The sequence below is a fragment of the Alosa sapidissima genome, chromosome 1 (assembly GCF_018492685.1).
Source record: "Alosa sapidissima isolate fAloSap1 chromosome 1, fAloSap1.pri, whole genome shotgun sequence".
Classification (NCBI taxonomy): Eukaryota; Metazoa; Chordata; class Actinopteri; order Clupeiformes; family Clupeidae; genus Alosa; species Alosa sapidissima.
In genome coordinates this window covers 20,246,430-20,269,980 of record NC_055957.1, presented here as the reverse complement: position 1 = coordinate 20,269,980, position 23,551 = coordinate 20,246,430, and the positions used below count along the sequence as shown (strand labels likewise).

Below are 23,551 nucleotides of genomic sequence, written 5' to 3'. Positions count from 1 at the left end.
ATGAAGAATAGGATGCTTATTGTAATCAGCATCCAGTAAATGAGTACAGCTGCATCCTTCAGCTAATGCTTGACTGATTGGGGCCCATTTGGCCCATTACATCTCTCCATTTATAGCCCCACCTCCTCCATCCATTGGAGCTACACACTCTTCCTCAAGTCAGTTCACCAACAGCAGGTGAACCTTTCAGTATGAGCAGCAGGTTACGTTTTCTATTAGAAATTCATGTCACCATGCTGTTCAAAAGGTATTGGCTGGCTTTATATTTATGGCATAATTTGTAGGCCTAAGCCTCTTTGGGTAAAACCTTCTGCTGGATCTCGTTTCAAGCTACAATAGGATTGTTTTACATAACACCAGTACAGAGGTCTGTGACATTTCTTTATTATTCACTTTGTATCCTACTTGTTTAAATTATTGCAGTATTTGAACTACATTTTCAACTATGTTCAGCACTTTCATGCACTGGTTACACTGCCCTGCACTATTTTGCACTATATCCCCATCACTGTAGTGTGCCGTGTAATGTCATGGTGACGTGTTCAATATGTCATATCTGCACACTAGTGTGATGGTGGTGATCTGTGGCCCACAGATGCTATCTGGATCGAGGAGTAGTGCCCACCTCATCGTCGGAGCTGTTAAGGCTGCCTGTGATCTCCCGCTCAAAGTAGATCTTAGAGGAGGTCTGCTGCAGGAAGTCAGAGATTCGCTGCACCAAGAAGTCACGGTCCTTCAGATTAGCAAACAGGAAGGTCATGCGGTTCTTGGTGCTGATGGACAGTGGGCTGGGCAGGACATTGGAGCTGTCTGCCTTCTCCACAATGGTGACCTGACAGATCAACAGAGACAAAAGCAGTGGACTGTGAAATGTGAGCATTGATTACAACCAGGTTTCAATGTTTCATGCCACTCACAGACAATTGTTGCCATGATGTGCTTCAGTGCTTTGCAGCAACATGGCCATAAGAGCCTAAGCATGCTTTAAGATGGAGGACATGGCATTGAGACAAGCTGAGCTAGACAAGCTATATTAATCATTTCTAGATATGCAATAGTCAGCCAATCTGAATCCAGACTTGTATTTCTTCATTCAAATTCTATTGTAATCATGAAAAGCTGAGTGTAACAGTTTGGAGATCTGCTAATATTATAAGGGCTGGTTTCGGGTAATCCTTTCAAACTTTCTGTTATGGTTGTTCAGTGGTTTTAATGACTTAATGGATTGACTGCTAAACAGAATGTCAGAAGTATGGCAAAGATGACTGCCTCTGTATCCTAGCAACAGCAGGGAACTGTTAGCACAAATTGAATGCGACAGCTGCCTGAACAGTGGTGATGGTCATGACACACAATCCGTCTGAGAGTGGAAGCTCAGGACCCTGCCTGCTCACACAGACACACGCTGTGCACGGTGAATCTTGACCACATAATTGGACAGCTCAAGCGGACACGGAGGGAAAAATCTTACTCCTATGAAAAGTCTAAGCATTCTGTGCCACTCTCATGCATATTTCACCATCAAGCAAATATGCAAGAATATGCCTTTATTAAGGTTTCAACATGTACTGGGGCAGGTGCCCCAAGATGCACCCTCTTAGGAATGGGTAGCTGCAATATGGATGATAAAGGCCCTTGTCTCTCATAGTGTCTCAGTGTAGAGCCCTTTAGTGACCGGTGGTGGGGTGGGGTGGGTGAGGTCTGGCGCACCTCTCTGAGAGGGATGATGAGGCTGCACAGGGTCTCCTCCTTGCTGGTGAAGCAGATGTAGTTGGTTGAGACAAACATCTGGCCCAGGATGTGCATCTTGTTGAACGGGGTCCAGAGGGTGCAGTCCGTGTGACCGTCCAGCTTCTCATCTTTGGGCAGGCGGAAGAGTGCCCGGTACCTCTCGCTCTTGGCCCGCGCGTCCAGGTCCCTGAGTGAGTGATGGGAAAAAGAGGAGAAGGACAGAGGGAGAGAGAGAGAGAGAGAAAGAGGTAGTGGAGTAAGCAAATGTAAATTTTTCTTTGACTTCAAAGACTTTGTCCCTTTGAGGGCCTGAACTACTAAACCAGACAGGGACAGGTGCAGCACCAGCTTTCACAGCTGTCCTCAAACCCAAGCACTACACTGCTCGTTTCCATTACTGTTCTGCTCCTGGGACATGTTCCATCTCATCATCTTGCAGTCGCCACACTCTCGGTTAGCTTAATCAGGCACGGTCCCCTCATCAGGATGGAAAACATGCAGCATAAGTAAGATTTAGTACTGCGCAGCTCTGGACAGCTTTGTCAGCAAAAGCAACGCAATACAACCAGCAGCAGTCACCCTCCCGTTTGCCAAAAAAACATCTATTGTAAAAGACTAGCGAGCAGTGGCAAGATTTTTTTTTTTTTTTTTTTTAAAAGGCTTGGTCTTATAGGGTCACACAAAGGCTTTTTCTAAGCTGCTTTGGAACATGCCCATTTAACACAAGGCAGTAGTGAATTTGTTTGCCCCCAGTGTATAATATGGTTCATATGTGCCACCTGTCATCACAGTCCAAATGAGTTTGAAGGGTGACTGTGGGGTCTCTATTGTTTAAGACAAATGTTAACAAACACCGGGTCTCACATAATCCCAAATGTGCACGCACTGAGCCTGCAAACAATAGTCTCAAAGAGCGGAGTGCTTTTTTTGTGCAGGCTTGACACACAACTATATATAGTTGCGTAAACTCAAAATTATAAATCTCCTGAAAGATGTAATCCACTTTCACAGTTACATTTATGAAGGCTATTGAGGATTAGCAACGCCTCTCTTCAGTCGAAACAAACGTGGCAAGCCTAAACCCAAGCATATTTCTCTGGACAAAATCTTGACCTCTTCACAGTTGGTGACCAGAACACAGGACCATAGACAGACAAATTCAACATAACTACTCAGTGTAGGGCAACATCAGAGGTGAAACGCCTCCCTTGGCAGAATATGGCTATAAGACACTGAGGGCCAGATGTACGTACATTTGCGAACGTAGCGTTATCAGCGCCATGGACACACCGCAGATTGCGAACACTGTCAGACCCATCCGTCGTATTTATCAATCGTTCAATCCTTAGTGTAAACTGCGCCTTTCTCTGCCCTTCTCCGCCCATAAACGCAATTTACGAACGTCCACAACTGAATGGCAGCGCCTACAAGCGCAGTTGAATGAAGTTAACTGATGACAACATTAAAAAGAATCAAATGTTTAGCGATCATGAAATAATACCATACATGATAAGATGTCAACAAGCAGGGAGATAATGAAGATCAGTAGTTCTACTCAAACTACTTGTGCACGTAGGCTATGGAAGATTGGTCAAATCTAGCAAGTAGGAAAGTTTAAGTGAATGACGTGAAAGTGAAAGTAAGACATGCGAAAGGCCAACGAAAGTTAAGGTTGCTTTTGGTAGTACAAATACTTTCACCACAAAAACTGGTGTTCTAAATAGCGATTCTGCTGTCTTTGAAAGGTTCTCTTATTGACGCATTGAACTGCAATGTGGATTAACACCTGCTTTTACAAGGCGGAAGTATTTAGGCGCAGAATAGACGTGCGCTTTCAGGAGCAGTCTTTGTACATACCGTGGAATACATAACTAGGCGCTCTTTACTTTTCCCCTCCCATCTTTTTACGCTAAACTCCCACTTTCCCCTGGATCCTCCCATGAATGCATATGCATGACATGACAATCGCAATCCCCACTTTCAGCTCCCGCGACAGGCAGTTTGCGCTTTTACATCATTGCCCCCCCCCCCCCCCCATAATCACCACAGGAGAGTTTGATCTGAGCACAAAGCCATCCAAATATGAATGAAATGGCCTGCTGCAAACAGAACTGAACACCAGAACACTGTCCATCCTTTTGATCTTACAGCCCCCATGGGACGCAGCTGTAAACTTGATATCAACAAGAAAAATGACTCAAGTTTATGCTCTGACAATTTTATACAACATCCATCCTGACCAACCAGCTCTCAGCAACCCTCGCCTGCCCACCCGGCCGACTTACCTCTTGAGTGCGGACACCTTCTTGGGCGACTTCTTTTTGAGCTTGGGCAGCGAGCGGTCTTGCTCGAAGCCCTTGTTGTCCAGCAGCTGGCGCATGGCGATGTTGGCCAGCTGCTCCATGAGCTTGAAGGTCTCACCGATGTTGAGGAAGACGGAGAAGACGTGGTCATGGCAACGCGTGCTCACGCGGATCACGTCCGGCAGCAGGAGTGTGGCGATCTTCTCCAGCTGTGTGATGTCCGTCCAGCGGACCACCAGCTTAGCTGTAGGACAGGAGGAGGAGGACATAGGGGAGTGAGAGAGAGAGAGAGAGAGAAAAGAGAGATAGATAGAGGGGAAGGAAAGGAAGAAGGAAAGGAGAGAGAGGACCAAAGATGGGAGAGTGGAGATGGAAAGAAAGGGGAGATGAAGAGAATGGGAAAGAAGAAGGGTGCTTATGATGAAATGATGCATGGAATACCACAAGGAGAAATAATAAGAGGTTGAGGGTGAGATAACAGCAGGATGCAGACAGACGGACAGAAAGAGGCGTATGGTTAGCTCTCCAAGATTCTCAGTGATGCAGCACTAACCCCAAATAGCATCTGTGAATACATTCATAAAGGTCAGTGGAGCTCAGCCAGGCCATTAAAAGTGTACAAGACATTGTTATTCAAAGTAATGTGAATGTGGGAAGACACTAGCACAGAGTTGCCTCCTTTCTCCCCAGTACATCAGGCATGCGCGGAGTCAGTCTTCTTTTGCATCTGATTTAGATCAGTGGCTTAAGAATTAGATGCTAATTTCCTATGAGCATACATGAATATTTTTATATGAACAATTTAATAGTTGTGTATGTATGTGTGTGTGTGTGTGTGTGTGTGTGTGTGTGTGTGTGTGTGTGTGTGTGTGTGTATGGGGGGTGGGGGTATATATGTGTGTGTGTGTGTGTGTGTGTGTTTGTACAGCCCCCTCCCTCACCCTCTTTTCCCAACAGGTAGGAGTAGAAGCAGATGTGGTTGATGCTGAGGTAGAGCCAGCCCTGCCGCGGGACACGGCCCTTCCAGTAGCTGCAGGAGTAGTAGTTGACCAGCTTCTCCTCCTCAGGCATCCCAAACAGCTTACGGAACTTAGCCATGGCCTCCTTGAACTTGTCGGTGTCGTCGTCTTCCTTCACATCATGGTTCTTGCTGTACTCTGCAATGATACCCTTAGGAGAGGGCAAGAAATGGAGGGAAAGAGAGCGCCAGAGAGAGGCCAGAGAGAAAAGGAAGCAAAGAGGCGAATGAGAGAGAGATAACAAGAAAGACAGAGGGAGCAGCAGAGAGAGAGAGAGAAAAGATCAAATAATTTGATCAGAATAAGTCGCATCTGTTTCCCTTTATTCTCGCTATTAAGTAATCTCTGTGTCTAACTGCCAAGGGGAAAAGACACAGGGGCCGAGGAACACTAAAAGCTGTTTACTCTCTGGCAAGTAAACTTGTTGTGAACTAATAAAAGAGCAGTAAAAAAGCCAGTGGTGTGTACAGCAAAATCCTGAGTGGATCAAAGAACTGAACTTGCCTACAGCTAGCTACAGTGTGTGACCGCAGCATGGGGGATATAAGCTGAGTCTCATGACCACTGGGAACCCCAGAAGAGAAACGGCCAGTCCACTCAAAACACTTCTGACTGATCAAGCTCAACAAACACGCATGTACACACGCACACACAAGTATAGCTCTGGTTACCTGTACTTTGCCCTTGACAAAGGTGGTGATATCGTTCTCGTTCTCAAAGATAGAGAGGGTCTGCAGAAGATTCTGCTCCAGCCACTCCCAGTGTTCTGTTATCTCTTTCCTGGAGCTCCCTGAGGAGGAGAGAGACAAACATGCAAAGAGGAGGGAGAGAGAGAGAGAGAGAGAGAGAGAGAGAGAGACCGAATGCACATTAATAAAGATCAGTACCTGTTGTAACTTTTTGCAAGTTCTGTTACGGTCACTCAGAATTATACAGATGTGTTTAGACTGTCATCAATTACTGTTAATATAGATGTATTCTGATGCAGACGTCAACTGAACCAAGAGCAGGTCAGTATGGAAGAGACCATGAAAAAGAAGGACATGAGACGCAACTGAGATCAGTGAGCCTCAGAAGCAAGGCTTCTGGTAAATCTACTGCATGCATTGATCCACCACTAAACTACTGCCATTTCATTTCAAGTTCTGGTAATTAACCACTCATAAAATTAGGATGTTACACATGAATTAACCATCAGTCTTCATCAGAAGCTTTATGACTCCCTTTTGAAAAGCATAATCTCACGGTTTGACTGTTTTAATAATCAAATAATCCCTTTACAGCAGCTCACATGGCAACAGGGCCTGAAAAGTCTCTAGAGACGATGGTGCTTTATTATAAAAGATAGATAGCTAGAGCACAGGCCACCTTCCTGAACCAGAAAACATTTTCTCCTTAGATCACAACAAAGATACTTAGTGAGTTATATGCAGCACTCACATTAAAGGAGAATTCCGGTGTGATATTGACCTAAAGTGTGTTGAAACATGATACCGAGTGTGAACGTATGTCTCATAGCCCATCTCGGCTTGTCCCCTGCACTCCAAAATCTGGCGCTAGTTAGCCGATGCTACCAACAGCTTTTTCAATGGTGGTGCTTCGGCATCGGGCTAGCCATGCAAATAAGCGACGAGTAAGAATGAACAGGTATGATAAAGGATCAGATTCAAAAAATAATTCTGTGGAAATGCATGGATTCCAGTTGCTGCTACTGGAAGAAACTGGAATCCATGCATTTCCACTGAATTATTTTTGGAATCTGATCCCTTATCATACCTGTTCATTCTTACTAGTCGCTCGACTTATCGTGACTAAATTCAAGATGGCCGCTAAACTTGGTGAAGATACTGTCTGCATAAATCGTCTTGTAAGTAAACTATGATAATAGTTTATAATGCTTTTTCAAAGTTCTCAATGTCTCGTTTTAAATGTCAGGGCCCTCGGAAGTCTACCAATGAAGTGTGGAGATACATTGAGCCTCGTAAATGGTGTAAAACAGTGATTTATTTGCACGGCTAGCCCGATGCCGAAGCACCACCATTGAAAAAGCTGTTGGTAGCATCGGCTAACTAGCGCCAGATTTTGGAGTGCAGGGGACAAGCCGAGATGGACTATGAGACATACGTTCACACTCGGTATCATGTTTCAACACACTTTAGGTCAAGATCACACCGGAATTCTCCTTTAAGTGTTCATCTAGGACTTCTCTCCAAGGATGTACCAACAAGTACTCACAGTTATTAACAGCTATTAACAAGCCATCCTGCTGGTGAGGGGGCGAGAAGGTTATCAGACTATCCTGTGGACACGACTTGACTCAGACATACCAACATGCCAGCTTCAGACCTAATTAGGGACTCATTTGAGATGACTCCCTCTAAGCCCCCCTAGAGCTGATGCAATTTACTGAATGGCTTAGCAGTGAGATGGCTAAAAGCTTTGCTGCTAATAGTTAATCAGCTGCTGGTGGGTGGACATTAATCAACTTCGCTGGAAGCAAGGTGTATGTATGGTGTGCGTGTGTCAGAGAGAGAGAGAGAGAGAGAGAGAGAGAGACCGAATGCACATTAATAACAGAGAGAGAGAGATAGAAAATACCCACTCCTATTTTTACATAGCCTCCAGAAGGATAGAGAGCCATAGCTGGCTAGCACCACACCGATCACATTTCAAGGAGATAGAGCAAGGAGATAAAGCTTCATGGTGCCTTTAATATCTCTACTGAACGACAGTGGATGTGAGAGGGGCGCTTCAAAACAACCACCTTCACCAGCATGCAGAGACAGACAGCCACCACGCTTTCTGATGCCTGGGAATGGACCTCCATTATGTAATAAAGGGACAGGCCACACACCACTCCTCTCCTCTTAACTTCACTTAAGCGGCATTAGTAGATGCCTCGGAGGCAGCTAACCCCGCTCTACTCTCCAGGAAAGGGTGGATGGGGCCATTTTGAGACCCAGGAGGCTTTTCTCCAGACACCATTTTCTACCTGCAGTGAGGGACATTGTTAAAACTGGTGGCTACACCCGGCATGTAACTGAAGCTACTGGTAGGCTACACCCGGCATGTAACTGAAGCGTTCCATTTACGGACCATAAGCTACAAACAATTAGTTTCCACTATAATTAACAGAGCTGGCTACACCATACATATGAAAAAATTAGATCAGTCTTCTTAAAATATTTTTTACGCTCCGCAAATGGACTTCAATTGTACACATAGGACAGCCCAGCTGCTAGGAATAAAGGCCAAGGGTCACCAATGAAAAGGCTGAAGCTAGACAGCTCTGGAGTGCCCTGGTAAGACAGAAAAGTTCCCGTGTTGCTCGGCCATGGGAATATTTGGGGATTATTCAATGCAAAATATAGAGCTGGGATTCTTTTGAGGGACTTTTAAGAGTTTACCAATAATTTGCCACAAAGTATTAATCCACAGAAAAAAACAGCCCAGAATCAAAACCTTCCTCAGCATGCCATGAAAATACTATCGACATACAACTATTAGACCCAATCATGGGCCGTGATGTGGGCTCAGAAAGCAAGGTAAATGGAACAGCAGCACATTTTCCCACTCCAGGGGGATGCAGTCATTGATCTGCACCCCCCTCCCCATGCTTTTAACAGGGCCTTCCTCTGTAAACCCACCGGGGCATGACGCAATGCCTGGCATTTGGAATCTGATGAGGGGCAAGAGGATGGGGGAGCATGCCCTCACCGTATATAAGGGCATGATCTACAAAGGGGGTCTTGCAGCGTATGAGAGTGTGCGTGTGTGTATGTGTGAGTGTGTGTGTGTGTGTGTGTGTGTGTGTCTGTGTGGTGGCTGTCTGCGTGTAAATGTGTGTGTGAGTGAGTGTGTGTGTGTGAGTGAGTGTGTGTGTGTGTGTGTGTATGTTTACGCAGTGTGTTACCATGGGCGATGGTCCAGTATACCAGGGAGTCGGGCGTCTGATAAAGGATCCTGTAGGGAGCCACACGAGCGCTGGAATCCAGCACAACGTCCAGAGTTCCCACCAGCAGGCCTGCCGAGAGGAGAGGAGAGGAGAGGGGAGGACGATCAGATTCTCAGGAAAAGCAGGTCACCCATGCAAAAGCCACTTACTGTCAGATGTTGAAGTCACTGAAGCGTCAGGCTGTGAAGATAAAAATGTAATCCACCATACACTACATAACATTACTGTTTTACTTTCTATTTCCAGTTCTTCTCTGAAACTTTTGGGAGATAATGGATCCCAATAGTAAAAAGTAAGGGATTATGTTGTTTTGTGCATCAAACTGTTATTAATATATAAACATCCATTCTGCTTGTAATGGTAACAGTAAAAACAGTTTCACCTCTCCCTGGTTATGTACAGTATAAAACATACAATGACATACAGTACACCGAGTGTGAATCTAGAAAAAAGTCAAAAGAGAGCTAGAATACCATATATTGTAGAAAGTGACCTACCAAGCCAAAATGGCATTCTCATAGGCTGTGCAAGGCAAATCATGCTGACACACACAAACAACATTTTAACAGAAAACGTAACCACTGGATGAACCTCTGGCTAAAAGAGGAAGTCTTGCTTCAAAGACAAATGTGTGCTATGCTGGAACAATAAACGTATTCACTCTGCCAGGCACCAGAGCTGACCCATGTGGTCTTGGACACTCGGACACAAAAAAAACTCCCTTCTGCTGAGTGGTACCTACAATAGTGCTTAATAGCCCAATTAATCAAAATCAATGCTTTAGTCAGAAATAAGAAAACAAATGTATTCCCATATAGCCCACCTCTGTCTATTACCCTCCTAGCGGAAGAAATTTAGCACAATCAATATATAGACCTTGGTTAATAGGCGGGAAATTCCAGTGCTCATAATGACTAATATCAGAGTGATACAGTATGTATGACACAGTCCCTGTGAAATTACAGAATGCTTTAAAGGGGAACTTGGCAACTATTTCAACGTAATAAACCCGTTTAGAAATCATTTGGATGGTTAAATGACCTGTTCCGGTGAAAATGGTGACTTTCCCCTGCTGCCCCTAGCGTCCCCAGGCAGAAAACCAACCTTGCTACATTGAGCCTACCGTCCCGGAAAGAGAAGTGAGAAACAAGAAACTCGTTTTAAATCGTGTTTCTTACCTTGTAACATCCACATTGTCTGCCGAACTTATGCTAACCGTTTTGCTAGCTTGTAAAAAAATCCATGTGCTTTATCGTTACCTTTTTCCACAGTTTGAAATAGCATAATGCACAATTTCTCCAGCAGAGGCGTAAATCCTGGCAAGTTTCCCTTTAACTGACACAAAAATGCGGTTATAATCGACAGCCCTCAAGCAAGAGAGAGGAATTCTACACAAATGCAAATGAAAAGAATGACTCATACTCTAATAGGATTTGAAACAAATGAAAATCTCACTTCTTTGTTCTTAGAATGTGTCACATAGCACTCGTTACTGATGCGCTGTGATTGCTCAGTGTTGTCATTTAGCTATGGAGACCAAACACTACTGTACATGTGTTAATGAACCCGCACCGTCCACACCATGTGTAGAGGAAACTCGCAGGCTAAAAGCAAAAGCTCTGATTCTTTGGCAGTAGCATTATTGAGAGAAAAAGATAGATAGATAGATAGATAGATACTTTATTGATCCCCAAGGGGAAATTCAAGAAAAGTATTGCTGGTTTACGGTTAAGACCACTGTAACCAATCTAGGGACATTTTTTACTTTTTAAAGCTTAATCAATTATGATATCTGGATGTGATCTTAATGGGAAAAAATGGTGTAACAGAAGGTTAGTACATCCACCATCACATTCCATCTCCTGATCCCAGAGCCATTCAATTGCACGCTCTGACTGAATCAGTTCATATGCTCTTCTGCTCTCTTCTCAAGCATCCGAATCTGACAAGAAATGCAACAAAAATAGACACGTATGAGTGGAAAGCCTCAATGCTTTATGTGCGGTGGAAAGACTCAATGCTCTGTGAGCGGTGGAAAGACTCAATGCTCTGTGTGCAGAGGAAAGCCTCAATGCTCTGTGAGCGGTGGAAAGACTCAATGCTCTGTGAGCGGTGGAAAGACTCAATGCTCTGTGAGCGGTGGAAAGACTCAATGCTCTGTGTGCGGAGGAAAGACTCAATGCTCTGTGTGCGGAGGAAAGACTCAATGCTTTATGTGTGGTGGAAAGACTCAATGCTCTGTGAGCGGTGGAAAGACTCAATGCTCTGTGTGCGGAGGAAAGACTCAATGCTCTGTGTGCGGAGGAAAGACTCAATGCTCTGTGAGCGGTGAGTGTATAAAAGGCTGTGCCGATCCCAATATCACTTGCAGGGGCACATGGGACTATTTGTGTGCATGCGATGAGTCATTCGATAGCAGAGGGGAAGCTGCAAACCCCAGCTCCTCTGAGCGCCCAGACTACTGAAAAATGTGAATGGGGTTCCCAGCACAAACACAAACAGAGAAAGGGTCTAACCAGTCAGACCAGTGTTTGCTGTGGTCCATCACATATAGAGAGAGAGGGTCCAACCAGTCAGACCAGTGTTTGCTGTGGTCCATCACATATACAGTGCCTATAAAAAGTATTCACCCTCCCACCTAGATATTTCCCCTTTTATTCTCAATTTAATTTGGCCTATTTTACAATTAAAAAAAACAACTGACATAAATCAACAGTGGTCCAGCCAATTAATGCTAACAGTCTCACAAATAGTGGAGATCGTCTGAGTGCAGTGAACCTGGAAGGTCCCATTCCTGGCTATAATTCCACCATGAAGACAAAACAACAGTCCAAGAAACTCAAAGAAAATGTTATTGACAGCATAAGTGAGGGAATGGATACAAAAAAAAGTTCAAGTCATTGAACATCTCCTGAAGTTTAGTGAAATCCATCATTAAGGAATGTAAGGAATATGGCAAATGTGCAAATCTGCCTAGAGCAGGCGGTCACGACAAACTGAGTGACAGTTCAAGAAGAATAATGGTGGGGGAGGCCACCAAGGCACCTACTGTATGACAACTCTGAATAAGTTAAGCTTCAGCGGCTGAGATGGGAGAAACGATGCATACAACAACTTTTGCCCAAGTTCTTCACCAGTCAAAGCTCATCAAATCTTCACCCAGACACGTGGGAGTCTCCAAGGTCAAATGGAAGAAGGTTTGTTGGTCTGATGAGACCAAAATTGAGCTTTTTGGCCATCAGACTGGACAGACTGCACTGCACATCAACAAAAATGTACCATCCCTAATTTGAAGCATGTTGGTGGTAGCATCATGCTGTGGGGATACTTCTCGACAGCAGGCCCTGGAAGGCTTGTAAAGGTAAAAGTAAAATTAATTCAGCAAAATATATGGAAATCCTGAAGGACAATCGGATTCAGTCTGCAAGAGAACTCTCCAGCAAGACAGTGAGCCGAACCCTACAGTGAAAACTACACAGAAATGGTTTAAAGACAACAAGGTGAATGTTCTAGAGTGGCCAAGTCAAAGCCCAGACCTCAATCCTATACAAAATCTGTGGCTGGACTTAAAGAGGACTCTACCAACCTGGCATAGCTTGAGCAGTTTTGCAAAGAAAAATTGAGTAAAATTGCAGTATCCAAATGTGCAAGCCTAATTGAGACCTATCGACTCCATGCTTTAATTGCGACCAAAGGTGCATCTACTCAATACTGACTTGAAGGGGGTGATCATTTATGTAATCACTTATTTTGCATTATATATTTTTGATTAATTAACATTCCTTTGTAGAAATCTGCTTTCACTTTGACATTAAAGAGGGGATTTCTGTACATTATTGTCAAAAGGCCAAAGATTCCATTTATAAAAGCAGTAAAAGTGGAAATATCAAAGGGAGGTGAATCTCAATCTGAAACTACCACCATGTTTGTGCTTACAGTCCCATCATGTGAAGGTTTTACAATCTGAGTTTGACAAGTGATCACTTGTCATTTCACACTGAAAACCAAATTAAGAAGTAAACTGGCACTGGGCAGTGCTCAAATACTGATTGGTAGATTAACTAGCGCCCATGGGCTGGCACACCAACCTTGTAACAGCCTGCCAGGACAGCTGCTTCAAGCTGACTGCTCAGGGGTGGTACCCAGTTGACACTTTCCCTGAGTTACCACATGGAGTTCACGAACACCATTGACCACAGAGTGAGGCCAAGTAGTTCATGATTACAGTCTCAAACTGTCCACATCAATCTGCTCCAACTGGCCATTACCAGGCATGGGACACAGGACCAAGGAGACAGGACATGAACATACGTTTAGAAATTCATTATTCATAGCCAGTATTAACTGTGATCTAGTGATGAGATACAGATACCTATATGTGATATCATCTTAACTCTTATATCATAAGCTTTAGCTCCAATGGCTGAACATATAAAACCTTACACCAGCATTTTGATTTATCACCATCACCAGTTAATAGCAATTCATAATGGAGCTTCTCACAGACTGATGCACAGTATTCTGTAACCCTTATACCACATCAAAAAACAAATGAATAGAATGGGGCATCACAGTGTACAGTGTACTTTTATCTAATTTACTATTATTATTTACTCTAGTCTTTTAGGTTAAAAAATATTCTTCTGACAATGCATCACCTTTATAATAGGTCAAGTTGCATGATCATATGATATGACTTAGGCCTTTTTTGGGATTACCATCTGACCTGATCCCCTCATTGGGATTAAATTGTCATATATGTAAATACCCTGTATTTCTCAATATATATCAAGCTTACACAAATTTCTGTTGCTGACTATCTGATTACAGATACATTGAGATTACAGTTTTTCTCAGTCGCTTTGGTGCTTTTCTCAGATCAGAATGAAAATTCTCATAACTATTAGTTCAACCTCCACAACATAGTTATCAAATTCTGTCACAATGCTGTAGAATTGCAAAGAGCATATACAGTAAAACTGTGAAACATACATATTCAGTGTCTTGTACTCACTTACTCCTCTAACTACAGCAAATTGTAATTTTACTGTAGTTTTCAAATTACTGTATAGTGCTGTCTTGAGCATTTTTAGGTAGTGTCACTGAGTTCTGACCTTTTTTTGCATGGAAAAACACTGAGAGCATAAACTGTCGTAATGAAAACATGACAAAGCCATTTGACTATCTTGTTCATAAACGATGGTGTCAAGACTTCTCATTTTGATGACACTGGCAGTTTCATTGACATAAGTACTTGCTTTTGAGGAATGGACTATCTATTTTGAGTGTCGTGACGTGCTTTTGCAGGTTATCCACTAGGTTTTGCAGTTTGTACTAATTGTTTTGAGAAATGCACTAACTGCTGTGCAAATGTTAATAGTGATGTGAGAAAAGCACCAAAGCGACTGAGAAAAACTGTAATATAGATTGAGATCCAGCAATGTTCTTGATAGATAGATAGATAGATAGATAGATAGATATACTTTATTGATCCTCAAGGGGAAATTCAAGGAAGATGGGATTTTGGGCAAGATGAGTCATGCTGTACAGAGCAAACATTCATCATACCAGCAATCGAATGCTAAATATAAAAACAAGAAAAGACTCTCTGAGCTCTAATCCTCCAATAAAATGTAAGAATGACCTCGAGCAATAGGGAGAAAGCTCCTCTTTCCAACCCACTGGTCTGGACCACTCCTGTTATGGGAAAACAACCCTCCATTAGACCATATGACCCCCCCCCCCCCCCACCTCCTTTGATTTCTGCCTTTCTGACAACAGGCCTTAGTTTCCTGGGGTAAGACCACATACAGCTGACAACACATGATGTTTTGAACCTGCGTGAGTCCTCAAAGCCGGCTGTGTTGAATACCGGAGAGCACAGCCTTGGACGACCCTTGTTTCTAAGCGAGGGTTTTTTCAGTTTCTCATTGTTGTGACTGTACTAACTCCCTACTTGCCTACCCATCCCCCCCAGCCTCTTTCCAATTCCATCTTGTTATCCCTGCACTTTCATCCAAGTTCTGCTGTGCTCACTGCCAGACAATACACTCCCTGGCTAATCCGGCCATGGCTTGAAAATCAATACCATCTCAAGTAACACAAACCTGATAGGGCTGCAGAGGAGGCGAGGCATAAAATGGGGGGTCGTCTTGGCTTTGCTTTGGTCTCCTTGTTTAACAGACTGAGACTGAGAGTGAGTAAGTTCTGATCCCTTTGGCAGTGACTTTTGACAGTGGTTGATGGACGTCTTCAGATACAGGTGGGTCACAAAGGGAGACAAATAGAGCCAATCACAGGGAGAAGAGGTATGCGCTGGGTCACTTATCTGTTTTGAACCATATGATGCAACTGAAGAGTGAAGTCTGACTGCATACAGTCCATTGGGACTACAGATAGTGAAGGCATGAACTTGCCCCCAACATTATGATTCTATTCACAGCAGTTGATCAATGGACAAATCTGGCAGACATCTGTCATCCTCAACCTATAAATAAACCCCCTGTCTCTCGGGAGATGGCCCAGGTGGTACCAATCCCACCACTCCTCTGGGGCAAGAGGGCAGGGCTGTGCCTGTTTGCCCTGGCTCTTGGTGCTCCTGCTAGTGCCAACTGGCACGCCGCTCTGCATTTACATAACAATGACATCATCGCCTGCCTACCATAGCGTGCTTTGTGCTCCATTCGGCATCTCTGGCAACGCAACAAAGAGACGGGCAAAGAGATGGGTCAGAAACTCTCTTTTCTAGCCTGTAGGTAGATCACATGACATTAGGCAAATGAGATAGATAGCCGTTGACTGCCTTGATATTGGTCAGCATCAACTGGATACTCCAATGTTTTTTCTTTGAGGTCATTAGAGATATCCCACAAGACTGAAGGTCATCTAACATCTTTAACAGACCCACTGAGCTACTTCCATATGTGAGCAGGAAGTCTTCACTGACCCCTGACTGATACATATTCCACAACAACTCTCTCTCTCTTGTTGGTTGGACTTCCTTGATATGCCATGTTGCAATATGGCACCATTTTCTGTCATTTAAAGTAAGGTAGCCTACTAGTCACATTCTCATGGACAAGGCAACAGGTACCACGCACTAAGATCTGTGTGTGTCAACCTAGCTCACTCAGGAGTCTGCCTGCTGTTAAAGATCTTGGTGGCCTACAATTACTGGACCAAAATGAGATGGAGATGATTCAGCAGAAGCCCTCAGATGGCTCAGCTCACTGTGTATCCTTACATCCCGTGTGAGGTGCAGCATCCCATGACAGATCCAGCAGTCAACCTGCTATACTGGTTAAATATTAGTGACCTGCTTTGCTGGACTGATTCATATTTATAAATGGTGGTAAAATATGTTGCAGCATAGCAATATTGCAAACGTTAGGACTCAGCTATATACCCTACATGTGAAGCCCATTACATTCAATAAGCGTGAGCTTCTCAGCAAATATAACGGTAGGTAATATTGTTCTGCTAATAGTGCAATGAAGTTACCACACTGATTTGACTCAGAACTAACCGCGATTGTAACAGTTGGCAGTGATTCAAAACCGGTCACCGCATTCTGTGACCGTCTGTGGACACCTGACATTGTAAAACGCACCTGACAAAATCAAACAATTGCGTGTCAGACAGCTGACTCAGCACATCAACCAATGTGGCACCCTTGCTATTGCTAGCTTGCATCACATCTAATGCCGTTAAGTAACCCATGCGAGACGCACACAGCTGCGAGGGCCGTGCACTTTGCATGTCCTGGTGCGCTTACCTGCAAGTCCTCCACCTCCGTCGCCGTGACCCTTCCTTTTTTGAAGAACGAAATATGGATTTGCCCTCTCGGTCATCCATAACGCACTGGCCAACAATACCTCTTCGGGGTTGACCCACATCTTCACGTTAATTTCGTTCAGGGCACATCAAACCTTCGACTTAATTCGCAGACTAGTATTGCACTTCAGCTGTGCGGCAAGGCTGCTCTGATAATGTCGGCTAGGCAACTCGTTTTTTCCAAGTAGCCTATATTTCATTTAATTCCGGGGGAAAAACGTAGGCTTGCTATAACGCTGGAAACAATTGAGCTTAAATATCCAATAGTAACACTCAAAGATGGCACTGCTTTTTAAGCTACAGCACAAACGAATGTGCGTTCCTTGTCCTGCAAACATGCGCGTTCATGTTGCCAAACACACGATATTAGTCTCTCCTTAACGACAACGGTTCTAAATTACGGCGACCCGACAAAATAACACTTGAAAATGCCACTCTGCTATACCAAATGTTGACAACTGACAGTTTAAACCATCGGATTTATCACTGTTTGGTTGGATGGAGCTGTTTGGTGCTCGTCCAGCTTTTGTTGTTCACGCCGTCTTCAGATTGTCGCTGTCAGGTGCAATTTTACGCCGTAGCGAGGCACCTGGCGAATTGATTGAAAGGATACGCGCCAAATCACCAATACAAACGCACATGTGGACCATCCGGTGTTTCAAAAGCCTTCGTCCCCATATACTGCGATCCAGGTCGAGTAAACAATAAAATTGTCCTTCGCGAAAATAACCCACTAGCGCCACTGCCGCACAGACTCGCACTATCAACAACGCGCGTCATGGGCTGGCCACGCCGTTACGTCACCGATGTGGGAGGTGGATTTGGGCTAGCCTACCTTCTGTGGAGGTGAAAGATCTTTTTGAATGAATGTCACGAGATCACTGTTACAATCGGAGAAAGGTCGCTCCTTTAGTTTAATTACACAGAGCTACCATTTAGATATCCCAATAGATAAATAAAGATGGAGCATCCTGTTGTGAATTGTAAATGGTCTGTCAATGGTTTCATGCCGTTGTTTCAGTAAACAGGAAAATGCTAATCAATCAGGCACAAAAAACTCCTGCTATTTTACTCTCCTACTGCATTGGTTGAGGGACTTTCACGCAGCAGGTGTTTTTCTGTGTGGCAAACCACACCACTCTTCAAGTTCAGCACCCTGACCTGGGTAAGCAGGCAGCAACGGCTTGTGGCCTCTTTCCCCTGCACAAACCACATACCTGTAGGTCAAATGGTACAAAGAGAAAGGTCAGGGGTTTCACCAAGCCTGGGCTTTTAGTGCCAACCTGGTTTCAAAACATCTATGCATGTATGTTTTTGTTATTGGCTGCAACAGTTCACAAAGGGGGTTAAGTCTTGGGTGCGAACCTCATTAATTAAAAGATGTTGTGATCGTGTGACATTGGTGTGATGTTGGTTTGATGCACCAAACATTCTCCATGTCAACTGACTTTTCAATGATACCATTTTCATTTAGTCTGATATAGGCGGCATGAGTTACTTGTTTCCATTGGTTAGGATGATAAACCTGTGAGTGCAAGTTCAAAAGGAAAGTATTTGTGTGTGTGTATGTGTATGTATGCATACAGTATGTATATGTATGTGTGTGTGTGTGTGTGTGTGTGTGTGTGTGTGTGTGTGTGTGTGTGTGCATGTGTGTGTGCGTGCGACAAGGTGTCTTCATCAGATGAAAAGACATAGGTAGGTACAGTATATGCTGTGTGAATATGTTTCCTGCTAAGTTGACAGTGGTGGGTGCTTGTGTTTCATGTGTGAAAAATGGCTTCTCACCTGCTGTCACACCTGCACCACACACAGGGTCGCCGCAGGAAGCATTTCCCATCCTCCTCACATCATTCAACACTGTGCACATCACATCACACATCACACCACATGCATGCCCCCACATCACAACACAACAGCTATCAACCATCTGCACGGCATTTCATAGAGATGTTTCAGTAAAAGAATGTAGATTTGACAGTTTGAGCATACTGATTTTTGAGGCAGGACCTTCTGCCGAAGGAATACATCTTCACACCTCAGCTTTCCCTCTTTTAGAGAGTTTTTTGTGGAAATATAGGCTGCTTCCAACATGGCCAATTTAGCACTCATTTACTGTAAAGCGTCTGTTTCAATGTTGTTTCACATTTTTATGACAAAAACCCTCTCTTGTGTCTTGACCAAGAATGTCAGTATGAATTCAGGAACCAGGAACTTCTCGTCTCAGTCTCTGGAAATGCAGAACTTCTCATGAACCAGAAACAAAAGTTCTGAATTGTTTTAGAAATGTAAGAGGTGTCATGTGCATGTAAATTTTCTTTGAACATTTTGGAGAGCTACTCTCCAAGTTGGTAAATTGTCGTCAAGCTCCTGAGCTACCTATTGGAGACCTGGGGTAGGCAGTGTGACATTTTCCAGTGATGAAAACAGTTCACAGACACACCTGTCGTTCTGCATGGAATGCCACTCTATTCTGTGAGAGAAGCATGAGCACATTTAACAACGGTTGTCTTAGCCACTTTTATTTATTTTGACTTTGTTTTTAAAAAGTGAGGCGCAAATTCAACCACTGCCTGCTGTCAAAAAGAAATCCCACAATATTTTATTTTCACTTTCACGTTCACTGACTCAACAGGTACATGTGATGGGTGTTGGGGGGAATGGGGGTAATGGTGGAGCTGTCACCATATGAGAAAGCTGAAATAAGTATCAGTGTTCACCATAATACTCATAATGAAGACATAGAGCACTTTACTGAAGAGCACACCGAAAATGGAAGTCATCAGATAAAAGAACAGCAAAATAATAAGAGAGTGTGAGAAACAGGCTCAGGGCTGTGTCTGTCACTGTTTTTATGAATCTCGTTTGTAAAGTCCACTTCAGAAATCACCGAGAACCAAAAAACCCACCGACGCATGGGGAAGCTTTTTAAAGAGCTCCACGCTATGAATCACCATTGGTCAGAGGTTGTTTTGACAATTAATGGGGGAGTACCTCTCCACATCTCCAACCCTAATGAAAGTCTCTGTATGAGTCTAATGAACAAAGAGAGACCACTCTCACCCCCATGTAACCCTAAGCAGTGTGTATACCAGTTGTGTGGGGGGAAAGACATTTCACTTGATTATGATTCCACTATGATGCAGTATCACACACACAGTTTAGATATGAGTTAAAAGGACATAATTAAACTGTGTCAGTCAGGTCAGTCTGTAAAAGCTATGTTTACACTCATGTTATACACTTTATTTGTCAGGGAAACAAAACTGTTTTGTTTATATATATTCCATTTTTAACTCATGGGGGAATTTATGTGATGTAACCTTAAATGGGGGGACTGTATGTCTTTAAAAATACCCCAAGGGGTGATTCACCATCAACTGAGACAGTTCTTCTTTTGTTGGGAAAGTCATAGAGGAATAAGGACATCGCCCAACCGCAGAAGCCTGTTTCATGGGAAACAGTGTGGCTCAAGGTGATTTTAGTAGTTCTGCATTTTCCTTCTGGCTTCTGGTTAATGATGCTATAAAGAAATAAACAATTCCCAGGGCGCAAACACAGTGCAAAGGGAAAGTAAAAATGTTTTTTTTTTCACATAACTCTATGTCAAGATTAATTAGAACATAGTTTGAGGCCTATATCACATTTAACAAATGAATTGCCTTAAATCAATCAATACATCTATCAAGATTTTAAATTCAACTGCACTTCTGTGTAAATCAATAGTGACTCTTTTTCATATAGGTCTTCAGGTCTGCCTTTACTATTGCAGTTGGTAGGGGGAAACCAAGTACTGTTGCACTGCATAATGCTCCAAAACAGCCTGCACTAAATAGAGAGCAGGAAAGCATTCTCTGTCTTTCACTTTGTCACTCAATTGGTCTCAATTTTTGCTCTTTCATTATTTACTTTGTCGTCTTCTATCTCCCTGTCTCTCGCCTCTCACTCTCTTAATGTTTTCCAGAGGTTATATTTAGCAGCTGTTCACCCCGACACTGTGGTCCCCAAAGAACATCACACAGGGGTGGAAACCACACACACACACACACACACACACACACACATGCGTATAGCCACACACATGTACACAAACAGTGAGTGGGACGAGAATACAGCCTTTTCCATATCAGTGCTGCCTGTGCAAGGTTCTTAACCTTTGTTGTGGCTGAATCACCTCACCACAGCAAGGGCAGCATGTGCCTGCTGTCTGCTGCTCTTAGGTTTACTTCCTGTTGATCAGTTCAGTTGTTGACTGTAAGCGAAGTGAGTCATATGTCTAAAAAAAACAGTTGCAAAAACTGAGAGAGAGAGAGAGAGAGAGATATAGCATAAGAGAAAGAGAGAGATGGAGTGAGAGCAAGATGAGGTGATCACACTCTGCTATAATTTTGTCCATAAAATTGTTGTTATTTTGAGCTCCTCAGAAGAGGTCTAGATGAAATTTCTTTCTGTCTGAGGACCAGATAGGATGTCAATCTTAATGTTTTATTTGAGGTTTATTCGAGACTTCCAAAGGAGGTAAACCTGACCTAGAAAATGTTTCTGTTTTGTAGAATACTTTTGATGTGATCTTGCTCCATCTTGTGGCTCTGTACATAATTACAAATGTGATTTAAAGTATTATTTCTTAAAGTACTAATACTAAACCAATCAAATTCTACACTAGTTCAAGAAAGTAAGAGACAACTGTTTATTTGCATTTATAAATGACTTCATGGTCTTGTCATTTCTATTTTTCCAGGTATATTCTTTCGTAAGCCTTCTGTTTTATATTATGCCTGATGTACCGATGTCCCTCTTCATGCCACCAGAGGGCCTTGCAGAGTTCCTGAAGTCGTGCTTAGTCATCAGGGCTTTCAGGGGGGTATTCCAAGTATGTTGTTTAGTAATAAACCTGGGTAGGTTAACTCACAGTAAGTGGTAAACCTCCTATAACAAGAGCCCTATAGCATTGTTTTGTTAGGAGAATGAAGCCATACAGCTCTTCAATTAGGAGGTTTACTGCCTACTCTGAGTTAACCCAGGTTTGTCACTAAACCACGTACTTGGAATACCCTCCAGGTTATTTGCTTTGTGTTATGCTAATCTTTCATATTCTTAATTTTCCAGTGAAGTCTACCTACCCATCTGCATTTGCTGACAAACCTTAGAGACTGTTTTCTACTAATTTATGTTTATGTTTTCTCTAATTTTATGTTTTACTCAAGATATAAGCAAACATCTAAGTATTTACTGTTGCATACAGTACAAAACTGCTCACAAAATGCAAAATACCACAAGTCTCCTGAAAAATCAATCACTCCAGTCAAAACCCATCAAAAAAAAAAAATCAAATAGTAAACACACCTATGGTTTGACATATGGTTTGCATTTAAGGTATGGTCATTGCATTAGAATGGGAACTGTGTGTCTGATGGTTTGTAAAAAGTGTTTAATTTCGCTGACTTGGTGTAGATTTTGCTGTTTGAGTTACAGATTTTAGAAATCAATCAATCGACTTATAATTTAGTGCAAAGTCACTATGCAGTATGGTACCAAACATGGTGTTGTAATTGTTACCTTCCTCTTAGGCCTATGTGTTTGAACCAGTGCTTGTCAGTGTGAACCTCAGTGTGTGCTCTACCCAGGTGGTGTCTAGACAAACCTTACAAGCACAGAAGTGTGTTCATGTGAGGGGGGAGCTCAGTGAAGCTCGCAGAGAGGAAAGAGCAAACTCAGTTTTTGGTGCAGCCCAACACAAGTGGGTCAAGCATGCTTTGGCAGAGACAACTCCCCCTCCCTTCCAGAAAGGGGATTGAGGGTGGGTGGGGGGGGGGGGGTGGACAGTTGAGGAGAAGTCTCTGGAGCCAGTGACCCAAGCTCATGATATGGTCAGTCACACATAATGCACTCACCCTCTCTGAGCCAAACAAGAGCCCTCCGATCCCTGACGACAGATGATCGTCCCTCTGCTCACTGCAGCCTGAAAGCAGTCGACTCTGGAACTAATCAGACTCAGTGCCACGGTCAGCTGGTGTCCAAGCTGAAGAACCTAGCCAGGGCATTCATATGAGACCCTGCTTTATGCTCACTTTGAATCTCAACCTTAGCTATTCTTTATCGGTCTCATATTCTGTAAAAAGCCTGTACATTTACATATTAATTCCTGGTATTCTGAGATTTTGACTCTGATTCGAGAGAACACTGTCTGTGTGTATGTGTAAATGCTGAGTCATGCTATATTGCTGATGAGATGCAGCCACTAGAACATGCTCTCAGGCCGTGTTTGGGCCCGACTGCTCCTGGAAGTTTAAACGACCTGCAGGAACACCACATTCAGCTGCGGCTAACAGGAAATGCATCACTGTTGGCCTGGCGGTTGCTCGGAAACCAGGGCAGTGGCCCCTGCAAACAAACCCATTTTATGGCAGCCAGATGCTCTGTGAGCTGTGTTACTGTGGGAAAAGGCACAGAACTCAGAAGAACCAAATAGACCCCCAAGGACGTGGGGGGTCTATTTGGGGGCGCCGGCTTTAACTCCTTCTATGAGTTATGAGCTCATTCTTTGGTGACACACTGGAAACTCAAGGCTGTGCCATGCATTTGACTGACAAACAGTCTATAGCCAGGCTGAATAGTACAATCTGAGGGCAAGATGAATAGTACTGTCACAGAGGACTTGATAGATTTGTCAGAGTCGGGGATATTCTCAGACTAATCTGAGCACTCTA

At 43.5% G+C, this 23,551-nt stretch overlaps 1 protein-coding gene across 1 annotated transcript in view; it reads right to left on the bottom strand.

The window, feature by feature from the left end:
- tbc1d9 (TBC1 domain family, member 9 (with GRAM domain)) overlaps positions 1-17,604 on the bottom strand; it is a 40,457-nt gene extending 22,853 nt beyond the window's left edge. The window contains exons 1-7 of the mRNA XM_042101743.1: positions 16,783-17,604; positions 8,967-9,077; positions 5,725-5,843; positions 4,976-5,204; positions 4,017-4,278; positions 1,711-1,918; positions 626-832 (exon numbers count right to left, since the gene is read on the bottom strand). Coding sequence (XP_041957677.1) covers positions 626-832; positions 1,711-1,918; positions 4,017-4,278; positions 4,976-5,204; positions 5,725-5,843; positions 8,967-9,077; positions 16,783-16,903 — 1,257 coding nt within the window. The 5' untranslated portion in view covers positions 16,904-17,604. The remainder of the gene's footprint in view (positions 1-625; positions 833-1,710; positions 1,919-4,016; positions 4,279-4,975; positions 5,205-5,724; positions 5,844-8,966; positions 9,078-16,782) is intronic.
- Positions 17,605-23,551: the final 5,947 nt, after the last annotated feature.